The sequence below is a fragment of the Piliocolobus tephrosceles genome, chromosome 13 (assembly GCF_002776525.5).
Source record: "Piliocolobus tephrosceles isolate RC106 chromosome 13, ASM277652v3, whole genome shotgun sequence".
Classification (NCBI taxonomy): Eukaryota; Metazoa; Chordata; class Mammalia; order Primates; family Cercopithecidae; genus Piliocolobus; species Piliocolobus tephrosceles.
The window spans coordinates 57225938-57249042 of NC_045446.1; the positions used below are offsets into that span (position 1 = coordinate 57225938).

Below are 23105 nucleotides of genomic sequence, written 5' to 3' on the forward strand. Positions count from 1 at the left end.
ACATCAGATAAGCATGAAGAAACTCATTAGCTCATAAATCCCCAGAGGGAATTTTGGGGAATATTTGAAAAATTCCTGTTTTCTTCATTTCTGAATCAGTGTCTTACCCACCTCAGAGAGATTTGTGTTCCTACCGGAACATGTACACAGCTCTGTTTAATATTCTCTTTGAGAGAGAAATACCTGCTTAAAGGCGCTCCTGGGAAATTTACCAGGCAGCTACGAGGCCTATGTCTTAGGCCCACAACCTCCTGCTCAGTGTCTTGACTCACAATGCCCATCTGTGTGATAGCTCGTGCTTAATAACACTGGAATAACTTTACTATAACTCTGAGAAGTAAGAGGTGGGCGAGGTGGGCGATACAGAGTCCATATTGTCGTCCTCAATCTCTACTAGTAAGAAAACAGGTGCACTGACTTTCCCAGATCAACAGCAAATAGCGAATCTACAGAAACTCATATCCATGAACTCTTAATCCCCTATATTTGTCACTCCCCAACCTCACCTAAAAGTCAAAAAAATGAAGTTGCCTAAACCCTGAAGCTCTGGCTCAGTAGGGAGGATGGAAATAGAGGCTGGAGTTGTCCAAGATTTCCCAAAAGCAGGATTATGTCCTCACAAGGTTTGCATCCTTACTTCCTCCCCACGGTGCTCCCTTTCCCTGTGTTGTTTTGACACTGAACATTGTTTCTGTTTATATGGACTATATCTGTAAATGGCCAGTCTCTGGAAAATGCTCCATTTGGCCACCAGCTCCATGTAAAACCTCTTATCCACTGAGTAGCATCAGCTTCTTCCCAGAGATCCTCTTCCTCTACAGAAGGGTGCAGAACCTGCTAGACCCCAGTGAGCTCACAGTGGCTACTTTAGAAAATGCCACCACAGGCATCAAGTATATCACAGACCAGGGAAACCCTCCCCATGATACAGAGATTTTTGTTGCCAGCATAGTTTGAGCCAGTCACGAGAACATCGCTGGTCCGTGCCTGAAACCCTAGGGTACGATTCTGGGCCCTGGCCTCTGATAGCTTCAGTGTACAGCTGAGCAATGCCTTGATCTGCTTAAGGACCAAAGAGGCAGGGCCCAGTGCTGTGAGTTCTACTTTCAGGCTCAGACAATACCAGACCAGTGAAAACTGACACGGATTGTGCCTCCCTTAATAATCCTTTTGAGAAATGTCTCTTCATTTTTTTTTTTTTTTTTTTTTGAGTTTCATTCTTGTTGCCCAGGCTAGAGTGCAATGGCGTGATCTTGGCTCACTGCAACCTCCGTCTCCTGGGTTCAAGTGATTCTCCTGCCTCAGCCTCCCAAGTAGCTGGGATTATAGGCGTGTACCACCACACCTGGCTAATTTTGTATTTTTAGTAGAGACAAGGTTTCACCATGTTGGTCAGGCTGGTCTCGAACTTCTGACCTCAAGTTATCCGCCCACCTCGGCCTCCCAAAGTGCTGGGATTACAGGCGTGAGCCACAGCGCCTGGCCAAGAAACGTCTCTTCTTAATGGGGAAAGTTTCCTGGGCAATCCAGACATGCTCAGTGAGTCTAAGACCACATCTGACTAGGTGCTTCCACAGGCAGTCCTGAGAGATGCTTGTAGCTGTCTATACAGACAGCTACAAGGTATGTCTATATGTCTATGTTGACAGCTATGAGATGCTTGTAGCTGTCTGCTTGCAGCAGTCCTGAGAGATACTTGTAGCTATCATATTCCCTTCCCATCCCATATCCTGCCATGGGCTGCAAAATAGAAACATTATTTTGCCCTGAAAAGTGTTCATAATCTAGGTGGGCTCATGTGGACCTGCCCCTTTGCTGGCTCTGGTTGGTTCTGGTTTGCCTGTCTAACCCCAAGAGAGGTCTTTTTGCTCTTTCTGGAGGCTAGGTGAGTTCATGTGTAGACAAAAATAGATACGAGTTGGGAGGTCAGCCTTGAGCAGGGACAGGCTAAGGATGTTGTGGCTGGGGATACAATGAGTACATTCTTCATGAACTGGGTAGGGAACTAACTCCTCACCTCTTGTGCTCCTGGAGGGAGGTTGACATTGGTCAAGAGAACACTATGGAGGGAGAGAGCTCAACTGGGGTTCTTGGAGCCCCTCTAAGCACAAAGTTTGGGCTATGCTCATTGATTTGGCTTTCCCCAAGTCCCCCTAGAGTTATTCCAGACTGTGGAAGGGGCCAAGTCTAGAGCAGAGGTTGCAGATTAGTGGCCTGCAGGCCAGGCTTGACCTATAGGCATGTACTGTATGATTCACACAGCATTTAAAAAAACTTAAATTAGCTGCTAATATTTTAAAAGCAGACGTCTTTAACTCTTTAAATCTGGATTGTGAGTCTTGTGAAAAATGAGAATATCTAGCATTACTGGGCCTAAATGGGCAGTCAACTGGAGTAGAACAGCAGCTGCTGCCTTCAGACAGGATGTCTTCAGCCTGCAGGGTTCTCAGGAGCAGCAAACCCAGAGGAAACACCTTATCTATAGGCAGTCAGAAGGGCGCATGCTGAGACAGTGAAAGGATTTCCTTTAGAGCCTTTGAGCAGCAGGCTCGCCTTGGCTCTGGGCAGGAATGGTTTCTGAGGCTGGCAGAAAGAGGCAATTGTTTGTCTCCATTCTCTGCCTCTAGGCCATGAGTCATTCTTGCTCCTACCACCAGAAGCCAAGGGCCCTGCAGCCCAGGATATCTCAGTCAAATCAGGCAAGTGTTTGCCTGTCCCTAGCTCAGAGAATGCATACATAGTCCAGCCAGAGATATTGCATCAGCACTGTGGTGCAAGAATCAAGTGTCTTCACAAACAGCATCAAACAGACGTCAGGAAAGCAACAGCATGTGTGGCTGAACATTCAACTTTGGATTTAGATCTGGGAACTCAAAAGATCTCAAGCTCTGGTGCCACCCAGCCCAGCGAACACATGAGTGGGAGATGAGGCTCAGATGTGTCCTATGGCTTGAACTCAATTTGTTAAGAAAGGAGCACTGCACACTGCTATCATTTTACCCTTGACAATCTGAGAGAACACAATGAAAGCTTATGAGCAGAAAAATAACTTGGTCAAGCTCAGGAATCTTTGAAACTCAGAAGTGGCTACCATACTCCAAAATATGCCAGGTTAAGACATCTACTTGTATGGCGCATGGTACCACATGCCCAATACCAAACCCATAGCACACAAGAAAGAGGATTTAGAATAAACAGAATAAAAAAGGTAACTGAGCTTATGACTTTTTAAAAAGTCTAAAATGGCATCCATGGGATGATGCTTAGAGGAACTAGACAGCCTCTCCCCAAGTGGTACAGAGCATCACGATCAGACTCCTTGTCACAGAGACTTTGACAATGGAGCAGAAACACTGCCATGGAGAGCTATGCAGAGGAGGCTCAGCAGCACGGGCAGTCAGATAACTCAGGCACTACAATGCAGCTATTCTCTGACCTCTGATTATGTGGTTACTATCCCAGCATAACCGTCCTGAAACATCAACCTTCTGACATGTTCCTTTCCATATTCAAATGTTCTTGATCTCTTTCTGGATTGTTTACACCATTCCATCATCTTCCTCCCTTATCCTTCTCATCTCAAAACCACACCTTGTGCAGACTTGAAAACACAATCTAGTAGGTTGTTTTCTGCACTCTTTCTGAAAATACTTTCATCATTTGAGATTTTTTTCCACCAGGCTATTTTCTTTCCTGGGTCTTCAAAAGAATGATTCAATTTAAAAAAAAAAAAAGCCTCAATTCCTCTTGCTAGTCAGATTTTTAGGGAATATTATGAACAAGAGATATGGCACACAACCTAAATAGAAAATCAAATGGAGCCAAGAATGTGGTAATTTATTAATTAGCAATGAAAAGATAACAAACAAAAGTTCCTGAGCCATTGGAACTGGTTTTTATGAAGACATATATATAAAAACACTGACTTACATTTATATAAAGTTATTCAAAGGCACTCAAACTAGCCAACACCAGAATTTAAGATGTTTATCATGTGACCAAAGGTAAAATGCAAAGCCTGTGTTCACCAGTATGCTGTCAAGAAACAATCTGAGTCTTATGCTGATCATGACAATTAAAAAAAAATGCTAGTGCTTTTGGGGGAAAGATTGTAAGTAGTCCTCTAATTGAATCCACTCATTTTAAGGACCAAACTTTTGTTCTTTAAGTAATTGTGAGCACCTTTTATGTGCCAAGTACTCTGCCAGGAGTTATAAGGCATACACACATAAACTTCAGTCATTGTTTAATTTTCAAGATAACTTAAAATGTAAGAATGATTTAAGGAAAATTTAAAATTAGATATATTAATACAGTTCATTTAAAAACCTAATTAGCTTCTCAACAAATTCTGAAAAGAGTTTTGATACAATAAAAATTCAACACCCCTTCCTAAAAAATTGTAGCTCATTATTTACAATACAGAAAAAGTATTTAAGAATTGAAAAATAATTAAGTCAATTCTGATACTTTTACTAAGAAAATCTATTATAAGTGATAGTAAAGATGACAATACAGCAAAAATTTAAAATGGGAAAAATTATATGATATTACGCATACAAAATCAGAGGACTAAATTGCATATCTCTTGGGACTACAGATTTGGAAAGTACATGTATACATATAACATAAGGACAAGAAGAAAACAAGGAGAAGACATTATTTGAATGGTAGGGAACAGTTTAATATTTTTTCCATTTTGATATCTATTAAATTATATTAAAATGTTATTTATGTAGTAATTTTTATTTAAAAAACTATATAGAGTAGGAAGAGGTGGAGCGGGATGGGAAAGGGGCATAGAATCAGCTGAGAATTGACTTTCTAAAACTCCAGATGGCACCCACAGGATGAGGGTGAGGCCCCCAGCTGAGGGCTCCCTCACTGCACCAGGTCTGGGGAAAGTGCTATCTGGGAATCTGTCTAACCAGCTCAGCAGGTTATTCATCTCAGGGCAGCCCTTCCTTTCCCTACCCCCTCTGCCACCCTCAACGTTCAGGTTGGTTTCACTTGCTGTATAAACACTATACACTGAGCAGCCAATCCCGCCTCCAGGCAGGATGGGAAAGACAACAGCGAGAGCTGTAGCCTGGGCACACAAAGGGGCTTCAGCACATGAGCTGCTTCAGAACCCAAGGGCCTTCAGTGCACCCGCCCTTACCTGTTGAAGCATCTCTTCAGCAGCATTGAGTTTCACCTGGTGTCCTTCCAGACACACTTCCAGGTCTCGAATCTTCTCTCCCTGGGCTTCTACTTGGTCTGTGAGGACACTCACCTGTTCCAGGAAATAAAGCAATGGTGGAGGACCAGGGACTTGACACGGTGCAGGAAAGCCTCCCCACCGCAGGGGAGCCGTGAAACCTCACCACTGACTCTTACACACAGGGAACAGTTTTGCTTTTTGCTGAGTGGCGGGTGGAGGAAGTGCCCTGAATGAAGGCAGCTCCAGTTAGATTCTTACCTTACCAGGGAATCTCGGCCACTGCTCTGATGACATGAGTCACGTTTACTGCTCTTGACAGACTCAAGAGTAAAACACCCAACGGCCACAGAAGCTGCCTCTGGGCTGGACTCGTGCTCCTTATTCCCTTTCCAGAACAGCCCCAACGTCAAGGCACATCTCAGCTGGCTTCTCAGGACTTCTGCAACCTCATGTGCAAGAGCGTTCCAAACTTCATGGAAACTAACCAATGACCTTACCTCTCTCATAAGGGTGTGAGGACTGCTCACCTATCAGGCGAGTGTTTTGTTGCAATTAAGGAATGTGGGCTGTAAAGGGCATGTATTAGCGCTGACAAAACTTGGCTCCAGAAAGGTTTTTGTGCTTCACAGGCCAAAACATGACTCTAAGTCATAAATATAGAGGAGCCACATTACACATACGGTGGCAGGAACAAAGTCATCTTTCTGAAGAACGCTGAGAATCTCTATTGAAAATATTAATTAGTAAAAACTCATTTACAGGAATTCATTCAAATTATGCCCTAACTATATATTAACAATGGTTTTCATAGCCTTCTCTATTAGCAAACTGCCCCAGGATCCTTTTTCTTTATTAAGAGATGGCTCAAAGCAAGAAGAAAGAGAATGAGTGTCCTCCCCAAAGTGAAGAAATTAACAGTTGATAAACTGAGATCCTTTAGACCTTTTTGGTTAGAGTTATTGCCATTTACATATAGATTATCCGGAATTATTTCCCAGTCTGTAATGGAATAATAGATGGAGCATGAGTTGATGTAATTCATTTATGAGTGTTTAAATACACTTTCTGAATTATAAAGCGCCTGTTTAAAAAGGAACTAATCTAAATTAATATGATTACTTTAAGATCTCCATTTTTATTTTCCCAAACGATGAATGAATTATTGAAACATATTCCTGGAGTCAACACATGGTTAACATTCCAATTTTAACCAAAAAGCTGTTAAAAAAAAAAAAAAAAGGCTCTATCAACTTGGTCCACCTTACACGCAAACCTTTGTGGGTGGGTGTTTATTTATTAATCCCTGTGGCCCAACACTCTCAGCCATCCTGAACTAACTCCACTTTCAAAAGGGCAGGACTCTCGGGGTGGGCTTTGTTCGCTGGAATCTAGAGTTTCTGTTTGTGAAGGATGTTTTCTGGTTAATCTTATTATGAGGGTTAAACATTTCTACGGTCTATACCATGCCTTAAAGCCATGTGTTGGTGATACTCAAGGAATTATAGGATCTCTAGCATTCTGTAGCTAATTGTTCAGCTCCAGGGTCCTTCTGAATCTCAAGGCTGATTCTAAGTATTACGAATGAAGGGATGTAGGAAATCCAGACAAAATACATAAAGGTCCTAAAATGTGACCTTCGTTCACTAAAAACAACTATTTTTGAGACCCTAATAGATGCTAGGCATAATTTTAGGTACTGGAGGATACACAAGTTTAAAAAAAAAAAAAAAGGATGAAAATCCTTTTCTTAAGGAGTTACATTATAATGAAGATATAAGAGATTTTGGTTTTGTTTTTAACTAATCCTAGAAACAAAGTATTTTGTTATGTGTGATTTGCCTTTTTCTACGAGTAGAACCAGGAAAACTTTCTGGGCCAAGGACTCTAAATTAATTCAGTCTGGCTAAGCTGCTGTGTGCATTAAGCAAGAGGCTCTACCCTGCTGAGAATCTGCCTAACCAGCTCCACTGGGCCACTACAGAACAGGAGTGATCACGTAACAGATACTCCTGGAGTCTGCCCATGAGCTCCCAGTAGAGTAGAAACCACTAGGGTCAACTTCTGACTTTACTGGCAAGCAGCTTCCCAATTGTGTTAGGATTATTTAAATGGGGATTATTCAAGAATTGGGAATTTTAGAAAACTATGAATGTGAAAGGCAGCATTATTACACAGGACTTTAAAAAATTAAATTGTAATCCTCTCTAAATAGGAATGTGCTATTTCAATCATGAAGGGTCCTGGTTCAAAAGTTTGCAATGTCATACTGTTTGCTGCAAAATCTTACATTGGATACTCTTTCATTAATCATGTCATTGGGATAAGAGTTTCAAATTACATATCCCTCAAACATCTGTGCTACAATGTGCTATTCAATCTGGCCCCTGCTACCTCTCTAAAACGCAGCTTGCACCACACTTTTGGGCACAGACTCCAGGCACAATGGCCCCTTGCTATTCTTCCCACACCCCAAGCACACTCTTGCCCCATTGTGTGGGCTGGACTGACCACCTGCTCTGCCTGGAATGCACTTCTCCAGGTATCTGCATGGCTCCCTGCCCGGCTTCCTCCTGTAAAGGAGATCTTCCTTTTACTACACAATCCTCATCCTGCTTTACTTTTTTCCAGAGTTCTTACCAGTGCCTGAAATAGTTTATGTATTGGCTTATTGTCAATTCACACTCTCCTTTTTGTTTTCTTTTCTTTTTGTTTTGTTTTTTTTTTTTTTTTTGAGATGGAGGCTCGCTCTGTTGCCCAGGCTGGAGTGCAATGATGCGATGTTGGCTCACTGCAACCTCCACCTCCTGGGTTAAATCAATTCTCCTACCTCAGCCTCCCGAGTAGCTGGGATTACAGGCACCTGCCACCATGCCTGGCTTATTTTTGTATTTTTAGTAAAGACAGGGTTTCATGCTGGTCAGGCTGGTCTCCAACTCCTAACCTCAGGTGATTCACCCGCCTCAGCCTCCCAAAGTGCTGGGATTACAGGCATGAGCTACTGCACCTGGCCCACTCTCTGTCTTTCAAATGGAAGATCCACAAGAAAGGGAACTTAGTTTGCTTCCTTCACTGCTGCATCCTAGCATCTAAAGCCAGCATCTCACAAGTTGTAGATACTCAATTATTTTATAATGAAGTGAAGAAAAACACAAAACTTCAAAGTAAAACTGTGTATTTTATATGAGCTTAGTTATTTAGAATAGAGGCAAGAGAAAAAAAAAAATACACTGGAAAAAAGGCCAAAATGTTAACCTGCTTCTTCAAATTTTTAGAATTTTAAAAGTTTCTAAAATCATTCATTACCCTTATGTTCATAAAATACAATGAAAGAATAAAATATATAAGGTAAAAAGAGATAAAACAAACACATTGCCACCTCATAACCCTAGTGCTCCAAGCTAAAGCCCATAGCCTGGGGTGAGGGCCAGGCCCCTCTCAACCCCTCCCTTCATTCTATCACCAGTCTAACTCATCACCCTTTAAGCCTTTAAGGAGCTGGGATTAGGATACGAGCCTTTATATTTTCCAAATCACCAATTAATATCTGATGCATACCAGACCTTGAGTAAATGCTTGCTAAATCAATTTATATTTTCAAGAGTTAACACAGCAAAGTGCTAGACCTGCTTCTTCAACAGCCTTCTTATGAGAATACCTAACTCTATGTCCTACCAAGGCACACAAACTTTCAAAAGCAAAAAAAGCTCCCTTGACTATCCTTCTCCATAAAAGGTTTTGGAGTTCCTCTCTTTCAAGCAAGACAGCGATCAAAGGCTTAGCCCATTACCAGCTGCAGGGGATTTGGCATCAAAGTGCTCAGTCTAGATCCAGCATTCACCCTTAGGCCCATATCACCCACAGCTCTGTTTCATTAGTGGCATGAGGCTATATCTCCCCTCCCACACAAGACTCAGGGACTTCTGGGGGACAGGCCCCATTTTGTTCATTCTTAGCACCTGGAAATCAGCCTGGTCATGGGGCTTCCAGTGTAGAGAGGCAGGTGCTTGGTAGTGCATGATAAATGAATGAATGAATCCACAGCCCCCTAAAGCCAAGTCTAGAGTTAAATGTCCCCTCAGTTACTTAATGCTTTATTTCAGGAAAAGTCTTTTCTAAAAACATATGCTTTGGAAGGAGAAAAATTCCAACAGAGAAAATCTCTTGTGCTTCCCCTCCACTTAGGGGAAACTACATAGTAGGAGGTAACAGGATGAGCTGATTCTCACCTGCAATATGAGGGACTCCTTATCCCCTTCTAGACGTGCCAAGCGTTCCTGGTAGGTTTCATTACTAGCGGCACTGTGGTGGTTTACCTGGGACTAAAGAGGACAGAAAAAAAAGAATACACTTAAAAGGTTGGAAAAACATCTTACCAACTTCTAAATGAAACAGGGGATGCATGTAATTTGTGAGGATAGTTTCACTGATTATATGTACAAAACCACTCATCAAAACAGGAAACCACAAGATTTCAAAACTACCATGAGGAGAACCAGATCACATGCCACTGAAAGGTGTGCCCTGGAAGTTGGCACAACCACCCCCTGGATGACCTCACTCCTGGCCAGGAGGGCCTCTGTGAAACTCTAGGCCCAGCAGTGCTTGACTTGACCAGCTGGGTCTGGGTTAGCCAGAGGCACAGCCTCCAGAGGCATGTCGACAATGAGGGTCTGCTCTTTGAGGAGACTGGAGAGCTGGCACCATTCACCAAGGGACTACAGGGGAACAGCTTCTGCATAGATCTTGGTATCTCCTAACTCTCATACCAGGGTCCCCTGAAGCCAAGGCACACCTTGCTGCATGGAGGCCCATCCTGAATATCACAGTGAGCACGAAGGATGGAGGATGTCAACTACAAGGCCCTTCACTCACACATCCCTTCCCACCCCAATCCCACCCTCCAATAAGAGCTTTGGTAGCCAGGCTAGCAGGTCACATTTCTGCAGTGCTAGAGCTGAGAGAAGCAAGCTAAGACAAACATCTTGAGAAGAACTTAAATAATAGCCAGAGGGATGCCAGAGCAAAAGCACAGGAAATGACAGGTAGCCAGAAACTACAGAAAACAGAGGAAAGGGAGAGGATGTGAAATGTCAGAGGAGAAGCAGAATCTTACAAATGCCCTGAGCAGAGAAAGGAGGTGTCACTTTCTTGGGTGTGTCTGACCTGGTTGTGGGCAGACAGGAGAGAAGGAGCTAATGTCACCAAGCTGGCCCCAACACCTCCTTCCTCTATGCGAATGGAAGACTGAAACCAGACTGGTCTGCAATAGGCCACCTAGAGGGTTGGCAGTCTGAAAAAGTAGATCTGATTGCTAAATGTGTAACTGAGTATCATACAATCTGAGCTGGTCCAGTGAAATCAGTGCTTCAGTATTCACGAGGGAGGTGTCTACCACCCTAGAGGAAAGTCTTAATTGTGCAGAGGCAGATGTGAGAGACCCAGAGTTGGGCCACCTTGTCCTAGGCCATTTCCCCACATTTCAACTTTTAGCATGGGCTCTCCCACCACCATGAGAAAAGGCACCTCCTTCCTCCTCTCATCCCACCCCTTCCCAATGCACTGCATAGGTGTGGGAGGCAACAGAGTCATGCCCAGTCCTAGAACAGAAATGTGGACCAAGCATACTGCATTCAAACCCTGGAGTCTCACTACTAGTGAAAGATGCATTGCTTGTTTGTTGAAGGTGCAGCCAGAGGACAGGCCCAGGGGCCACTCCCCAGGCCAGCTGTGCCAGGCAGCACCTGCTGCCACACCTCTGTCTTCTGCTCCAGCCCCTCTGGAGCCTATGTCTTGTTCATTGTTATGGAAGCTCTTAAGAACATTAACAATCACAAATGGCTTCTTTGTTAATGGCAGTTTATTGTTGCTAAATTAATATTCCAGTTCTCACATGATCAAATTCTCTGACTAGAATCCAAGAATATATTATAATCTGTATTTTCTCAGAACCTGAGAAGGAAAGATAGGAGAATAATTCTTAATAGCAGGTCAACTTCTTTGTCAAAGAATTCATATGATGGTGATTTCCAGTGGACAGAGAATTAAAAAGGACCCAGGTGTCCAAGTGAAGCTCTGCACGTAGCACCCCAGTGCCAGGCAGTCCACATGGGCACGGAGCCACCTAGCTCTGGCAGCTGCCCATTCTCTGGCAGGAAACGAAGGAGAGAAGACCAAAGGGAAGACTCCTTCCACAGACTCCAGAAGTCACTGTACCAACTATGCCTTATTCAACTGGTGTGCAGTATATTCTTCATTATAATAAAAGGTCTACCCATACAATCACCCAGAGAGGTAACTATTTTTAGTAGTTGAGAAAGAGTAAGAAAGTTGAAATCAGAAATTCAGTTAATAAAATGTATAACCCAGATTCTATAACACATGCTAGAAGGGGGATCAAAAATCTAGCAGACAATGGAAAAAGAGAAGCACAATCAAGTTAACAGATGCGCAGATCAGTGTGGTAAAATCAAATCAATTGCCTAGGAGAAGCATAATTATTCTGGAACAAGGGAGAAACTTCATGTTTTCATACAGAGATTCTGTGTAATAGGTTCAGCAATACCCATGATGACACCCTTAGAGTAAACAGAGCCCAGCAGAACTCATTGGTTTTGTGTGATGTTCTCAGAATAGTTCAGAGGCTAGTGGACAATATGGGCCAAAGGTGAAAGTAATTCTATGGAGACTAATATAATGCGGTTCAGGCACAGTGCTGTAAATACACAGCAAGCACCTTGTGCTCAGCATGTGCCAGGCACTGTTCAGAGCACTTTGCCATAATGTTTGAGTTTCCTACAAAATGTTTCTACTAATTAAAATATATTTGAAAATCTAGAAGCACTGTTAGAGGACCTTAGAACAGTGGTTCCTGGTATTTGTCCCTCCTATAACAGATTCAAGGAGCCAACTCCTTTCCTAGTAGTCATACTGGTCCATACAGCAGTGGTATGCATGGCAGACAGGTCCCTCCCCCACCCCTAATCACTGTTCTAGAGGAACAGTGCATCTTCCTCTTCTACAGGTCCTCAGAACTGGTCTCCAGCAAGCTTTTTAAAGGTATTAAACAGCAGTGAAAGATAATGTTCCAGACAGAAACGCAAAGTATCACTATCCTTTGCTTTTGATGAAGTCAGAGCTATGTGTTTTCATGATCTATATAGGACTGGGATGTTAAAAAAAAAAAAAACTGCATTCTTCAGAAGGGCATAGGCCAGGATCAAATGCCACCTACACCTGGAGAAAAACTTGGAAAGCATCTGAGAACAGGGCCAAGAAGAGGATTGTCTTGCTGAATGCTAATACTCATCAGCCAAAGGTAAGGATTTGCCTTTGGGTGAATCTGTATATTCTGTATTCTTATAATGCGGCAACAGGTTCAATCACGTTCTAGTATCATTCCTGCATTATAAAATGACTACATCATCAGGGCATAAGCTTTGCGGTTATCAAAATGTGATTCCAATTTATTGAGAAATATATTTTAAAGGACTGAGTTAGGACACACCTCTGTTTTGCTCTACTTTAAAGAGAGCTTGCTTGGTCAACAAGTATACCTGCTTCTTTAATAGTGGAATAGCAAACAGAAGGCTTGGATGGATAGTGGGTCCCTGCATGATTCCAGGTTTGAGGCATCCCTGAAAAGTCTTGTCCATGTTCCTGATTAGGTAAATCAGTGATAGGGCAGTTGCCCAGCTCTCCATGAATGAAGTCAGGTGGCAAGAACCATGCCCACATTCCACAGAGAAGAAAGTCCAATCAAATTCTGAAGGATGCCACATGCTAATTTTCTGGGATTTTTTTTTTTTTTTTTTTTTTTGGTTGTTCTTTTTGAGATGGAGTCTCATTCTGTCACCAGGCTGGAGTGCAGTGGTGCAATCTAGGCTCACTGCAACCTCTGCCTCCTGGGTTCAAGGGATCCTCCTGCCTCAGCCTCCTGAGGAGCTGGGACTACAGGTGCACGCCACCACGCCCAGCTAATTTTTTGTATTTTTAGTAGACATGGGGTTTCACCATGTTGGCCAGGAGGGTCTCGATCTCTTGCCCTCGTGATCTGCCCACTTCGGCCTCCCAAAGTGCTGGGATTACAGGCATGAGCCACTGCACCTGGCCTACATGCTAATTTTCTATTGTTTCCCACTGTGATATGGCAAGTGACTATAAAGGAGAGTATCATCCACCCCCTGTTCTACTTGTTAAGGATGTTCAACCCACAGATGAATAGAAGAAAGAGCTAATTTTTACTCAACCAATGACATTAGCCACTAGGCTAGACCTGCCGATGGTAAGCTCTATTGCATATATTTGATCAAACTTCCTCCCCCTCTATTTTGATGGTTATTGCTACAAATGTGATAGGGAAAAGTCAATCTTCTCATTCAAATTTTCCATTGTCAGAACTGTTTCTGATACTGTAATTCAGGTTAGTTACCTAAAAATATTGTGAGAACCATGTGATCTGTGTGCCCTATGGAGAATTGTTAACTACAGATATTTCCATATCCTCTTCAATTTTGACTAGAGAATGCCACAGTGAAACATACTACCTCTCCTATATCATGGAACTGAATCAAGACAAGGGCTTCTTGAATGCATATCGTTAAGAACTCAGCACCTTTAGTCAAGATTATTGAAGCCAAACTACCTTTCTGTCTATCAAGCTTTGCTCTCAAGAGGCTGAAAAAAGTCTCGGACACAAGGAATTCATCCTCTAAAACTCAGATCTTGTGGAGGCAAATATAAAACACAGCACGGAGTTGTCACATCAAAGTCTTCCCTAGGCCTTGAGAGTAATATTCCAGAGTGTTTCAGAAACAGTGACAACACACCTCCTTGATTCTTACAGGTTATCCTAGGGTCTGTTTCTGTAAGACCCAAACTGTTACCACTGCTGGGGCTGGGCAAGCCTAATGTGCAGCTTGAGCAATTAACAGCCTAAGGTGTGGGTATTTTCTAAGCCATCCCTAACTGAGAGGGGCCTCAGGAAGATGTATCAGCTGTGCAGGATATTCTATGGTTGGGATTCTGGAGTTGATCATGATAGTCAATCAGCCTCAGCAGGGAGAGGATAGAAAGAGAACTGTGAGTAGCCAGGAGGGAGAGGACTGGCTGACCAGCAAGATTCCAGCAGGGATAGTCTCCACATAAGGGGCAGTTTGGACCGTACGATGACACTAGCCTAACCTAAACCAGGTCCTGTCCCTGCCTCTCCCATCCCTCCCCTTGGTCAGTAAGAAATTTACTCTTGATAAGTTCCTCAGGCACAGAGAGCTGGATGCTGGCAGACTCAAGAAATCAAGATTTCTGCACCTTGGAGAACATTGCATTTTAGGGATGAGATTTTCAGGGGATGTGTAAGGTCCAAAAAAGAAACTTCATCATGAATTGTGGTGAACCCTAGATCAGCCGAATTTTGCCCTTGTTCTCTTGCTAAGAAAAAGGAACAGAGAAGACTTGTATCAGTCTTGGCAGAGAATTCTTCAGCACCCTGCTTTAATGGAATCTATTGTTTGTGTAGAGTAGGCTAAGATCATCGCTTTTACTATAATTATGTGGCACAAATGAGGGCTGCCATCTTCTTAGAAAGATCCTCATCTCCCTGCCACTTGATCCAAGCTTGACTTGTTGAAATCCTTCCTCTGAATTTTTAAATTTGGGAACATAGCATGGTAGTGGTGGTGCCATAGTTCTGAGGTTGTCAGTGGCCATGTCCTGCTCCATGGGGAAAAAGCTGGCTTGCAGCAAGAGACAGCTATGAACCCAATGTGCACAGAAAAGCAAACAAAAGCCAAGAAAAAGACTGGAGGCATTCTCATCCCTGGTGCATGCTGTCTAAAAGCAGAGACATACTCCAGCCCTTCCTGTTGGTTCCCTCTTGGCCTGGTTCAAACTGAGTTTCTGTTATTTGCAACCAAAGTTCTGGTTAATGCATTTGTCTCAAAAGGTGATCAACTGACTAAAATTTACTCCTTTGGAAACAGACCTGTAGGAAAGAATTCCTGCTATTTGGATATAGTTCTGAATTGCAAAGGAATTCTGCCACTATTACTTGATTTGCTTAAACTGGCAATTTTTAAGATAGGACTGTCGGTCCTAAGCCAACTATAGTTCAAACCAGGATTATCGTCAGGGGCTAAATGAGATCTACTTTGTGGCATAGGGAGTGTCTGTGTGGGATGTACTAGGATAAAAAGGAAACCCAGTCTCCTTTGTGTGTGGAATAGATGACTTTCTATCCACCACCTGTTTGCTTCCATTCTTATTTCCCATGTAGAACAAAAAGGTTAAGACAGGGAATGAATACAAGATGCAACAGGCCCATGGGCATCAACCGGGGTTGGTGGAGGTGGGGAACAGGATGTGGGATATGAAAAAGTAAGTTCAAACAAAACAAGAAATAAACAGGAGCTGAAGTCTAAAAGATATAACCAGAAAATGAATCAGAAAATGAATAAATGAAGGGTAAATAACAGAAATAGATCTAACAACTGTTTAAGAAGTTATGTCGAGAGAATTACATGTCAGACGCAGCTATACAAATGCCAGGTCTGGGCACTGGGAGGCTGAGAGCTCTGGGTTCCCTGTTCCCCTGATTTGGCCCAGCTGAACTTCAAGTCAGGGGATCCCTGGGGACTTTCTTGTGTTGCTTCCATATTCATTTACAGAATTTCTGTTGCATCCTCCTCCCCAAGGGACCACCTTCTCTGCAGAAAGAGGACAAACCAAGAATAATGAGGAGGGTGGGGATGTACCTAACCATGTGTAATCTCAGGTAGGTCACCTCATCTCAGGCTTTCCATCCTTTCAAAAGAAAAAATTATGCTTCATGGAGCAACAGAGAGGGTCAAGTTAGGTCAGTATACCTGAAAACGTGTGGCACTAAAACTACAGAATGCTCTTTATAGTAGGGTGCTCTAAAAATTCCTGTGTGATATAAACAGTTATTGAATAATCATAGGAGTATGGAAATGATTTATAAATTATAATTTAACAAATGAATTTAGCTAACTTATAAATGAATTTAGCTTTGTTTCATCTAAAAGACCAATGTTCAGTTAGAAGCATCAGTCAGAAGGCATCATTTAATGCCTTGTACAAAAAGTTTTAATTAATTCACTCTTTTTGTGTAAGAGAACAATGGGGGCAATATTTCTGATCAGGATGCCTAAGAAATATCTATAAAGATCTGTACAAACAACCCAAGGAAACAATAACCAAAATACTTTCAGGCTTGAAATGAAAAACAAAACAAAACAAAAAGCCTCTGTGATAGTGACAACACAGAACCCATCATTAGCTAATAGCCCTGGGATCATGCCTTTGGGCCACAATGCCAAAGATGAGTTCACTTCTCCACTATCCCTGAAAAAGTGCTCACATCTTGGAGTCATATATTCATGGCCACATTTTTTTCTTTCGTACAAGTGTTTTACTGTGTACTGTAAGTATTATGTGCTACATACATGTTTATAATGAGTATATTGGGAATTTCTGTAGCTAATAATAACCAATCATAAACACCTGGGTTTTTATTTCTGTTCCAATCTAGAGGTTAGTTCAAATGCGGGTTAAACATGAACTTTTCAGCCAAGTTAACCGCCAGCAGCCTCCTCAAAGACATCACCCTCTGACTGCAGTGGCTGTTCATATCCATGACAATGCTCTCTCCTGGCCTAGCCCTTCCACTGTAGCTTGGCCACAGGATAGCCATATTAGTCTCTCCATGGAGCTCTAGACAGGGTCTGAGTGCTTGATGCCATGGCTGGGGTCCTGCAGATTTGTGGGCAGCATGACTGCTTTATGGCCTGGCTGGCATTTGCAAGGAGAACACACCCTTCACATGTGCTCTGGTACACCTCAGGGATGCTGGGTGAGGGCATTTCTGTAGCACTCCCCAACCGGCATGACCCAGGAGACTTCCTTCTGGCACTGTACTTCACTGAACTAGGGGAAGGAGTTGATTCCAGAGTAGTCAAATGAGGCAAGGGGAAGATCACAACAGGGCCGTCATTGGTATACAAGTAAGGAGTGTGGGAAAACCTAAGACAGTCCGTTCCCCAGTGTGACAGCTCTAGCCATCATGCTGGTTTCTGAAGCCAACAGTTGCTTCTCAGAGCTCTTGCCTTGGGATCTTCAAAATGCATCTGCGTTCTTTTTTTTTTTTGATATCAATAGCTGTCATCTTGGCCAGGTAAAGAATTACATTTCCTTCAGTGCTTCTAATAAGCTATAAATTCCAGTGCCTTCAGGATCTTGGCCACAGTACATACACTGTCCCAACTGGTCAGAGCATGTTAAATTATATGATGGCTCTTTGCCTGTAAATACGCTGAGATTTTTGAACACAGCATGTTGGGTAAGCCTGTAAATATGCTGAGATTTTGAACACAGCACATTGGGTAAGCCTTGTCCTGGATAAGCCTTAAAATGATTCTGCCTTATTTAGCCATTTAGATGACATTTATTTTTAGCTGAATAAGAAAACAAAAGAAAATGTGTAGTGTTTCCATGCTGCCTGATCAAAAGGATCTTATCAAAATCCAGAAAACCAGTTACAAGTGAACCATAGCTGCCAGGCACAGGGCACCAGGGGAGATATCCAAGTTACTAAGGCTATATCTTAAGCTCAGAAGCACCATTCACATGCAACCCCTTTTAGAAACTTAGAAGACATAAACCTTAAGAGTAAGGGGATCAAAATAAATAAATAAACAAAAATGATTGGATCACAAAAGCTACAGTCAATTCCTGCTACATGACTCTGATTACCCAACAGCAAGGGATCCCAGTAGTATGAGTGTAGGCAGGTGCTTATAAAAAAGAAAACTTCCCTTAGATTTTTTTATTAAGGAGTTCTAGGGCTTTCTGGCACTTATTATAAACCTGAATATTCCCAGGACCAGTTCTACTTTTTCTAGGTGAAGAATGGTCAAGCCAATCTACCATCTTTGGCACAGTGTTAAAGAAATTCCTTCCAAATGCAATGTGAATAGAGTGCAATCAGATCCTTTGCTACCAGGAGTCCAACAAGATAAAGTCTATCCTGACCTTGACCCTTATGCCCTCCTCCCCTCAATTATATATAAGGTGAGGTTAAGTATTGCTGATGGGGTTATCATCCAATGATCTAAATGTCTTCTTTTAAGGAAGAACAAAGCAGAGTTCATAAACAGCAAATAAATAGCTTCTTGGTTGACCAATGTTCACGTCATCACACTCCATGCATGTTATTTATTCAATGACTTGAATAATCTTGATCACCCACTAGGTATCACTTTCTGTACTAAACAATGATTTAGTTCCTGCCCTTAAAAAACTCTGTAGTATTATTACAGGGAATAAGGATAGAAGTTAAAAAGAAATCAACCTTTGCAGCAGGATGTAATAAGTACTATCATAAAGAGTTGTATGCACATGAATGTCAGGGGCATAGAGGAGAGACAAAAATATTTCACCTTCAAAAGAGAGAATAGGCTTTAAAGTGGAGGCACCATTTGAATGATTGAGTCTGAAGGCTATAAAGGAATTCCCCTAGGAGAATGTGAGACCAGCAGCTTCGGAAATAGCCTTCCCAATACAGACATGCTACCCATGAAGCTATGACAATCACTACCCTTCAGGCATTCTGGTCTTCTGGAACTAACACAGCAAACACAGGACACCTTGAAGATGAACTGGCCATCAGTTCTCCAACCAAGGGGCTGGCACGAAGCTCCTAACTGATCTTCCTGGGGAGCTGGATTTGTAGAGAAACACATCTGATTTACCAAGATTTTCTTTCCCCAAAATTATAGCCTTGGCTGAGCTTGGTCACTGCTAAATTCTCTTTATCTGGTGGCTGGACACATAAAAAGCTGTATCACTGGGCTGCAGAAATAGCATTTGTATGTGTGCTGGTATCCTGTAATGAGAGGATGTGAAAGCCAGGAGGAGAGTAAAAAGAGAATACTCTTTGAAGACTGTCCTCACCTTGCCAACTCCAATAGACGCACTGAGTCATTATTACTGGAAATAGCTTCAGAGACAGTGCAGCAGGACTGGGTGCTAGAGTTGGGGTGGAGTGGGCGCTGTGACTCTCTTAGCTCCCCTGGAGGCTTTGGAGCCTGGTGTCTCTTCAACTGTCTAGACCTCCCATATGAGCAACCAACAGTCATATAGGCATGAAAGATCCAAAGTTGGAGAACACAGAATTAGGCAAGAGCCAAAATGAGGAGCTGCTCCTTGGGTCACAAGAATGCCATTAATCCTATAAGATTTCCAGATGGAAGTGAATACAAAGGAAAGTGTATGGGGAAGATTGCTTGGGAACTAGAGGCAGCAAGAATAACATTACAGAAGGAATTTAAAAGCTGACTATGGGAACAAAGCTAGTGCTTACTGGCTTCAGGAGTGACCAGGAGGGAGTAGAGATGAACAAGCAGGCTAACAACTCACCAAGAATCTTAATGGTGAGAGGAAGGTAAGTTATAAGGCAGCATGAAGAGGCAAGCACAGGGTCAAAGACAGTTTTGATTCGTTTTTTCCCTGAGAATTGAGAAGCATTTTCCACCAAGGGCAAGGGACAAATAGGCAGGGAGGAGCCAAGAGAAGAAACAATCAGAGGAAGAAGAGGAGCTGGAAGAGGACTGGGTCAAGGACAGGATACTGGGATAGCCTTGGCTGAGAGAAGGGACTCTTGGCCCATGGAACAGAAGGATGCTGAAACACAGTTACATTTTGCGGTGAAAGGGAGGGAGGATGAGAGACTCATCTCAGTTTGGCTGTCTTTTTTTCTTTCTTTTTTTTTCTATGACATTGGTAGCGACATCAGTTGAAAGGGGAGTATAAGGTTGGAGACTAATGGAAAAGTGTGAAAGAGCTGCTATGGAGGATGGGACAGAGAAAAGCAGGGATGAGTCAAAGGATCCCTAAGTGCTGCTGCCAGCCCACAAAACCAACAATGACTGCGCTGCTCTGCAGTGCCCACAAGTTATTCAGCAAATGACCCTGGTGTGATACCACTTTGTTAAATCCCACTGGGTAAAAGAGACCTCTCTTCAAGGAGCTGGCAGGAGTAACAGGTGCTGGGTGTCCGAGATTGCAGAATTCTAGCTTCTAAATTATACCAGGAAATATGATGTATAGGCTCCTTGGGTGTGTTGACTAGAAATAGGAGGTACCATAGGAAATTGAGGACAGCTAGTGCTCTTGGGTGACCATATCCACTGTTGCCTTTCCCATGGGATTGAAAAACCTCTCTTTTCAGAATCAAGGTTGAGTACATGGCTCCTGAGTAACCAGAGGTTGTCAGTTCTGATCGATGTCATCATCTCCATAACTCTAACACTTATGAAGTGCTTCCTAAACACTTAACCTATATTGAATTGGCTGGGCACGGTGGCTCACGCCTGTAATCCTAGCACTTTGGGAGACCGAGGCGGGTGCATCATCTGAGATCAGGAGTTTGAGACCAGCCTGGCCAATTTGGCAAAACCCAATCTCTACTAAAAATATAAAAATTAGGTGGGCGTGGTGCCGTATGCCTGTAATCCCAGCTAATCAGGAGGCTGAGGCAGGAGAATCGCTTGAACCCAGGAGGAGGAGGTTGCAGTGAGCCGAGATTGCACCACTGCACTCCAGCCTGGGTGACAAAGCTAGACTGTCTCAAATATATATATGTGTGTATGTGTGTGTGTGTGTGTGTGTGTGTGTGTGTGTATACATGTGTATATTATATATATAGAATTGTTTATCCATATATTACAGTCAAGGAAATTGAATTCTAGGAAGGTTAAAAAAATTGCCCAAGTCTACACAGAGGTGAAATATGAGTCCAAGGAATCTAGATCCAGGATCCACGCTCTTAGCTAGTAGGAACAGCCTTCACAGAAGCTCCTGCCTATTTCTGTAACTTTCTCTGCATTCCAACATGAATGCGAGACAAGTCAGTGTTTGGAGCAAGGATGCCTATGTGTCTGCCTTTGCAGCTCTTCTGGCCCAAGTGGCCAGGCTACTGGATCAACCATTTGAGCACCAGATGACACAGAAAAAGGTCTCACATTAGCAGCTTAAGTTCATTCCACTTTCTACTACAGAACCCAAGCCAACTGCATGGGGGACCTGTAGTGATTCCATTTTCTTTGTGACTTCAAGTTGGAATTTGCTTAAGCACTGAGAGTGCTGGAAGCCAGGAAGGAGTGCTGACAGTCTGGGATTTCTGTTCCTGGGAAAATGAATTCCTGCTGAAAGAGCAGTGGGTGGGTCCCACAGACCCTGCTCGGAGCTATTTTTAGAGGCATGTTCATGGTTGTGTGGGTTGGATCCACTGGCCTCAATGTAGGACAGGTGGGAGCTGTTTGTGACTGAGTCCCTCTGGATACTTGTGGCAGGAGACTACCTTATCCCTAGGCTTTGTCTGTTAGAGAATGAACTAGAGCATCAGCCCTGATTAGCCTTCATTCAGCAACCACAGCCAAGCTGGCCGGATCCAGCAGCCAATGAGGCCTCTGGTCACCTATGATGGCCCAGGTTGCAGCTGCCTCTTCTAGGTCTTCAATATGCTTGGTTTGAGACCTCAATCTGGAGTGTGGGAAGGCGCATAGAGCTGAAGCACTGAATGGCCTGAGAGGCACTACAAGGCGAACCTGGTCCCATCTGTTCCTCTTTCAACTTCTCCCTTCCTGATAATCACCAATAGCAGTTAGTTAATAGCAAACATGTTATTGAGTATTTCCTACATGCATGATACTGTACTAATTGTATCATTTTAGTCCTCATAAAGCCTGTATGTGGTAGGTACTATTATCTCCCTTATTTTACAGTTGAAGAAATCCAGGCTTTTGAGATAATTTACCTTGGATCACACAGCTGGTAAATGTGGCAATGCCAGGATTCTAATCCAGGCCTCACTCCAGACTCCATGTTCTTAACTATAATGTTAATATTATACACTATCCCATCCCACAAGGACCCTGGAGCAAGGTTTCTTTTCTGAGCAAATATTTCCCCTCCAGCTCCTTGCCTCCCTGACCATAGGTATCTCCCCTTTGCCCTGAGACACTAACCGCCACCTTGGACTGCTCAAAGGGAAAGCGTTCCTGCTCTGTGCACCAGGTACCTCTTCTTCCAGAATCTATGCCCTCTGTAAAGGAGAATGAAGACGACAGTGTTTCTACCTTCAAAAACGTGAGTTCAGAGAAACCAGCTCTCCACGCCACCTCAGCTGAAGGAAGCACAGGAGAAAGGGTGGGTGAGCTGTGCAGATGGGAAGTGCTGCAGACCTGGGCTACAGGAGGTGGGGAGGGAGGGCCAGCAGAGGCTTCCTGGGAAAAGACAGCCTGGATGGAGTCAGATGAAGGGGAAGAGAGTTAGACAGGAGGTGGTCATCTGGGGTAAAAGCTCAGAAAAGGGAAGAAATACACTTGGGAGCTCATCAGGGTAGATATAAAAGATAAAACTAAAAAGGTAAGTTAAGGTTGGACTGCTAATGGTCTCAAAGGCCAAGCAAGCTGAAGGGCCTGAGATTTTTCTTCTAGACTAAGGATGAGTCCAGGGGGGCTCATCATCAGGGTCATAGGATGAAAGGGAATTTGTTTTTGGTTTTTTTTCAAAGAAGATTTTAAAAATCTGGCAGTAGTGTTTAGGGTAGAGAATAGGGAAAATACTCCTTCACACTGCCTATGAAATGTCTAACACTTTGAGTTCTGCTTTTGTAAAATGCTCTTTAAAATTCTAAAAGTAGAAGAAAAATATCTGTTTTGCTATGAGTCATCCTGGGGGGTTCTAAAGTCTCCTTGCCTAAAGTTTCCCTAAGCAAACTTCCAACTGTCCACAGGAGCCAGAATACCCTGGGTCCTGGGACAAGAAGGGCCTTCTTACATTGCATCACATGCAAAATTAGTTCCTCCACACACAGAACTTTTCCTGT

At 43.1% G+C, this 23105-nt stretch overlaps 1 protein-coding gene across 6 annotated transcripts in view; it reads right to left on the reverse strand.

Annotated features, from left to right (window-relative positions):
* PPFIBP2 (PPFIA binding protein 2) overlaps nt 1-23105 on the reverse strand; it is a 143699-nt gene that overhangs the window by 54682 nt on the left and 65912 nt on the right. For all 6 annotated transcript variants that reach the window (XR_002725850.3, XM_023190011.3, XM_023190005.1 and 3 more), the window contains 2 exons: nt 9430-9522; nt 5162-5275 (listed from right to left, as the gene is read on the reverse strand). Coding sequence is in view for 5 of the 6 variants with exons in the window: in XM_023190011.3 (XP_023045779.1) it covers nt 5162-5275; nt 9430-9522 (207 nt within the window). In the remaining variant the exon portion in view is untranslated. The remainder of the gene's footprint in view (nt 1-5161; nt 5276-9429; nt 9523-23105) is intronic.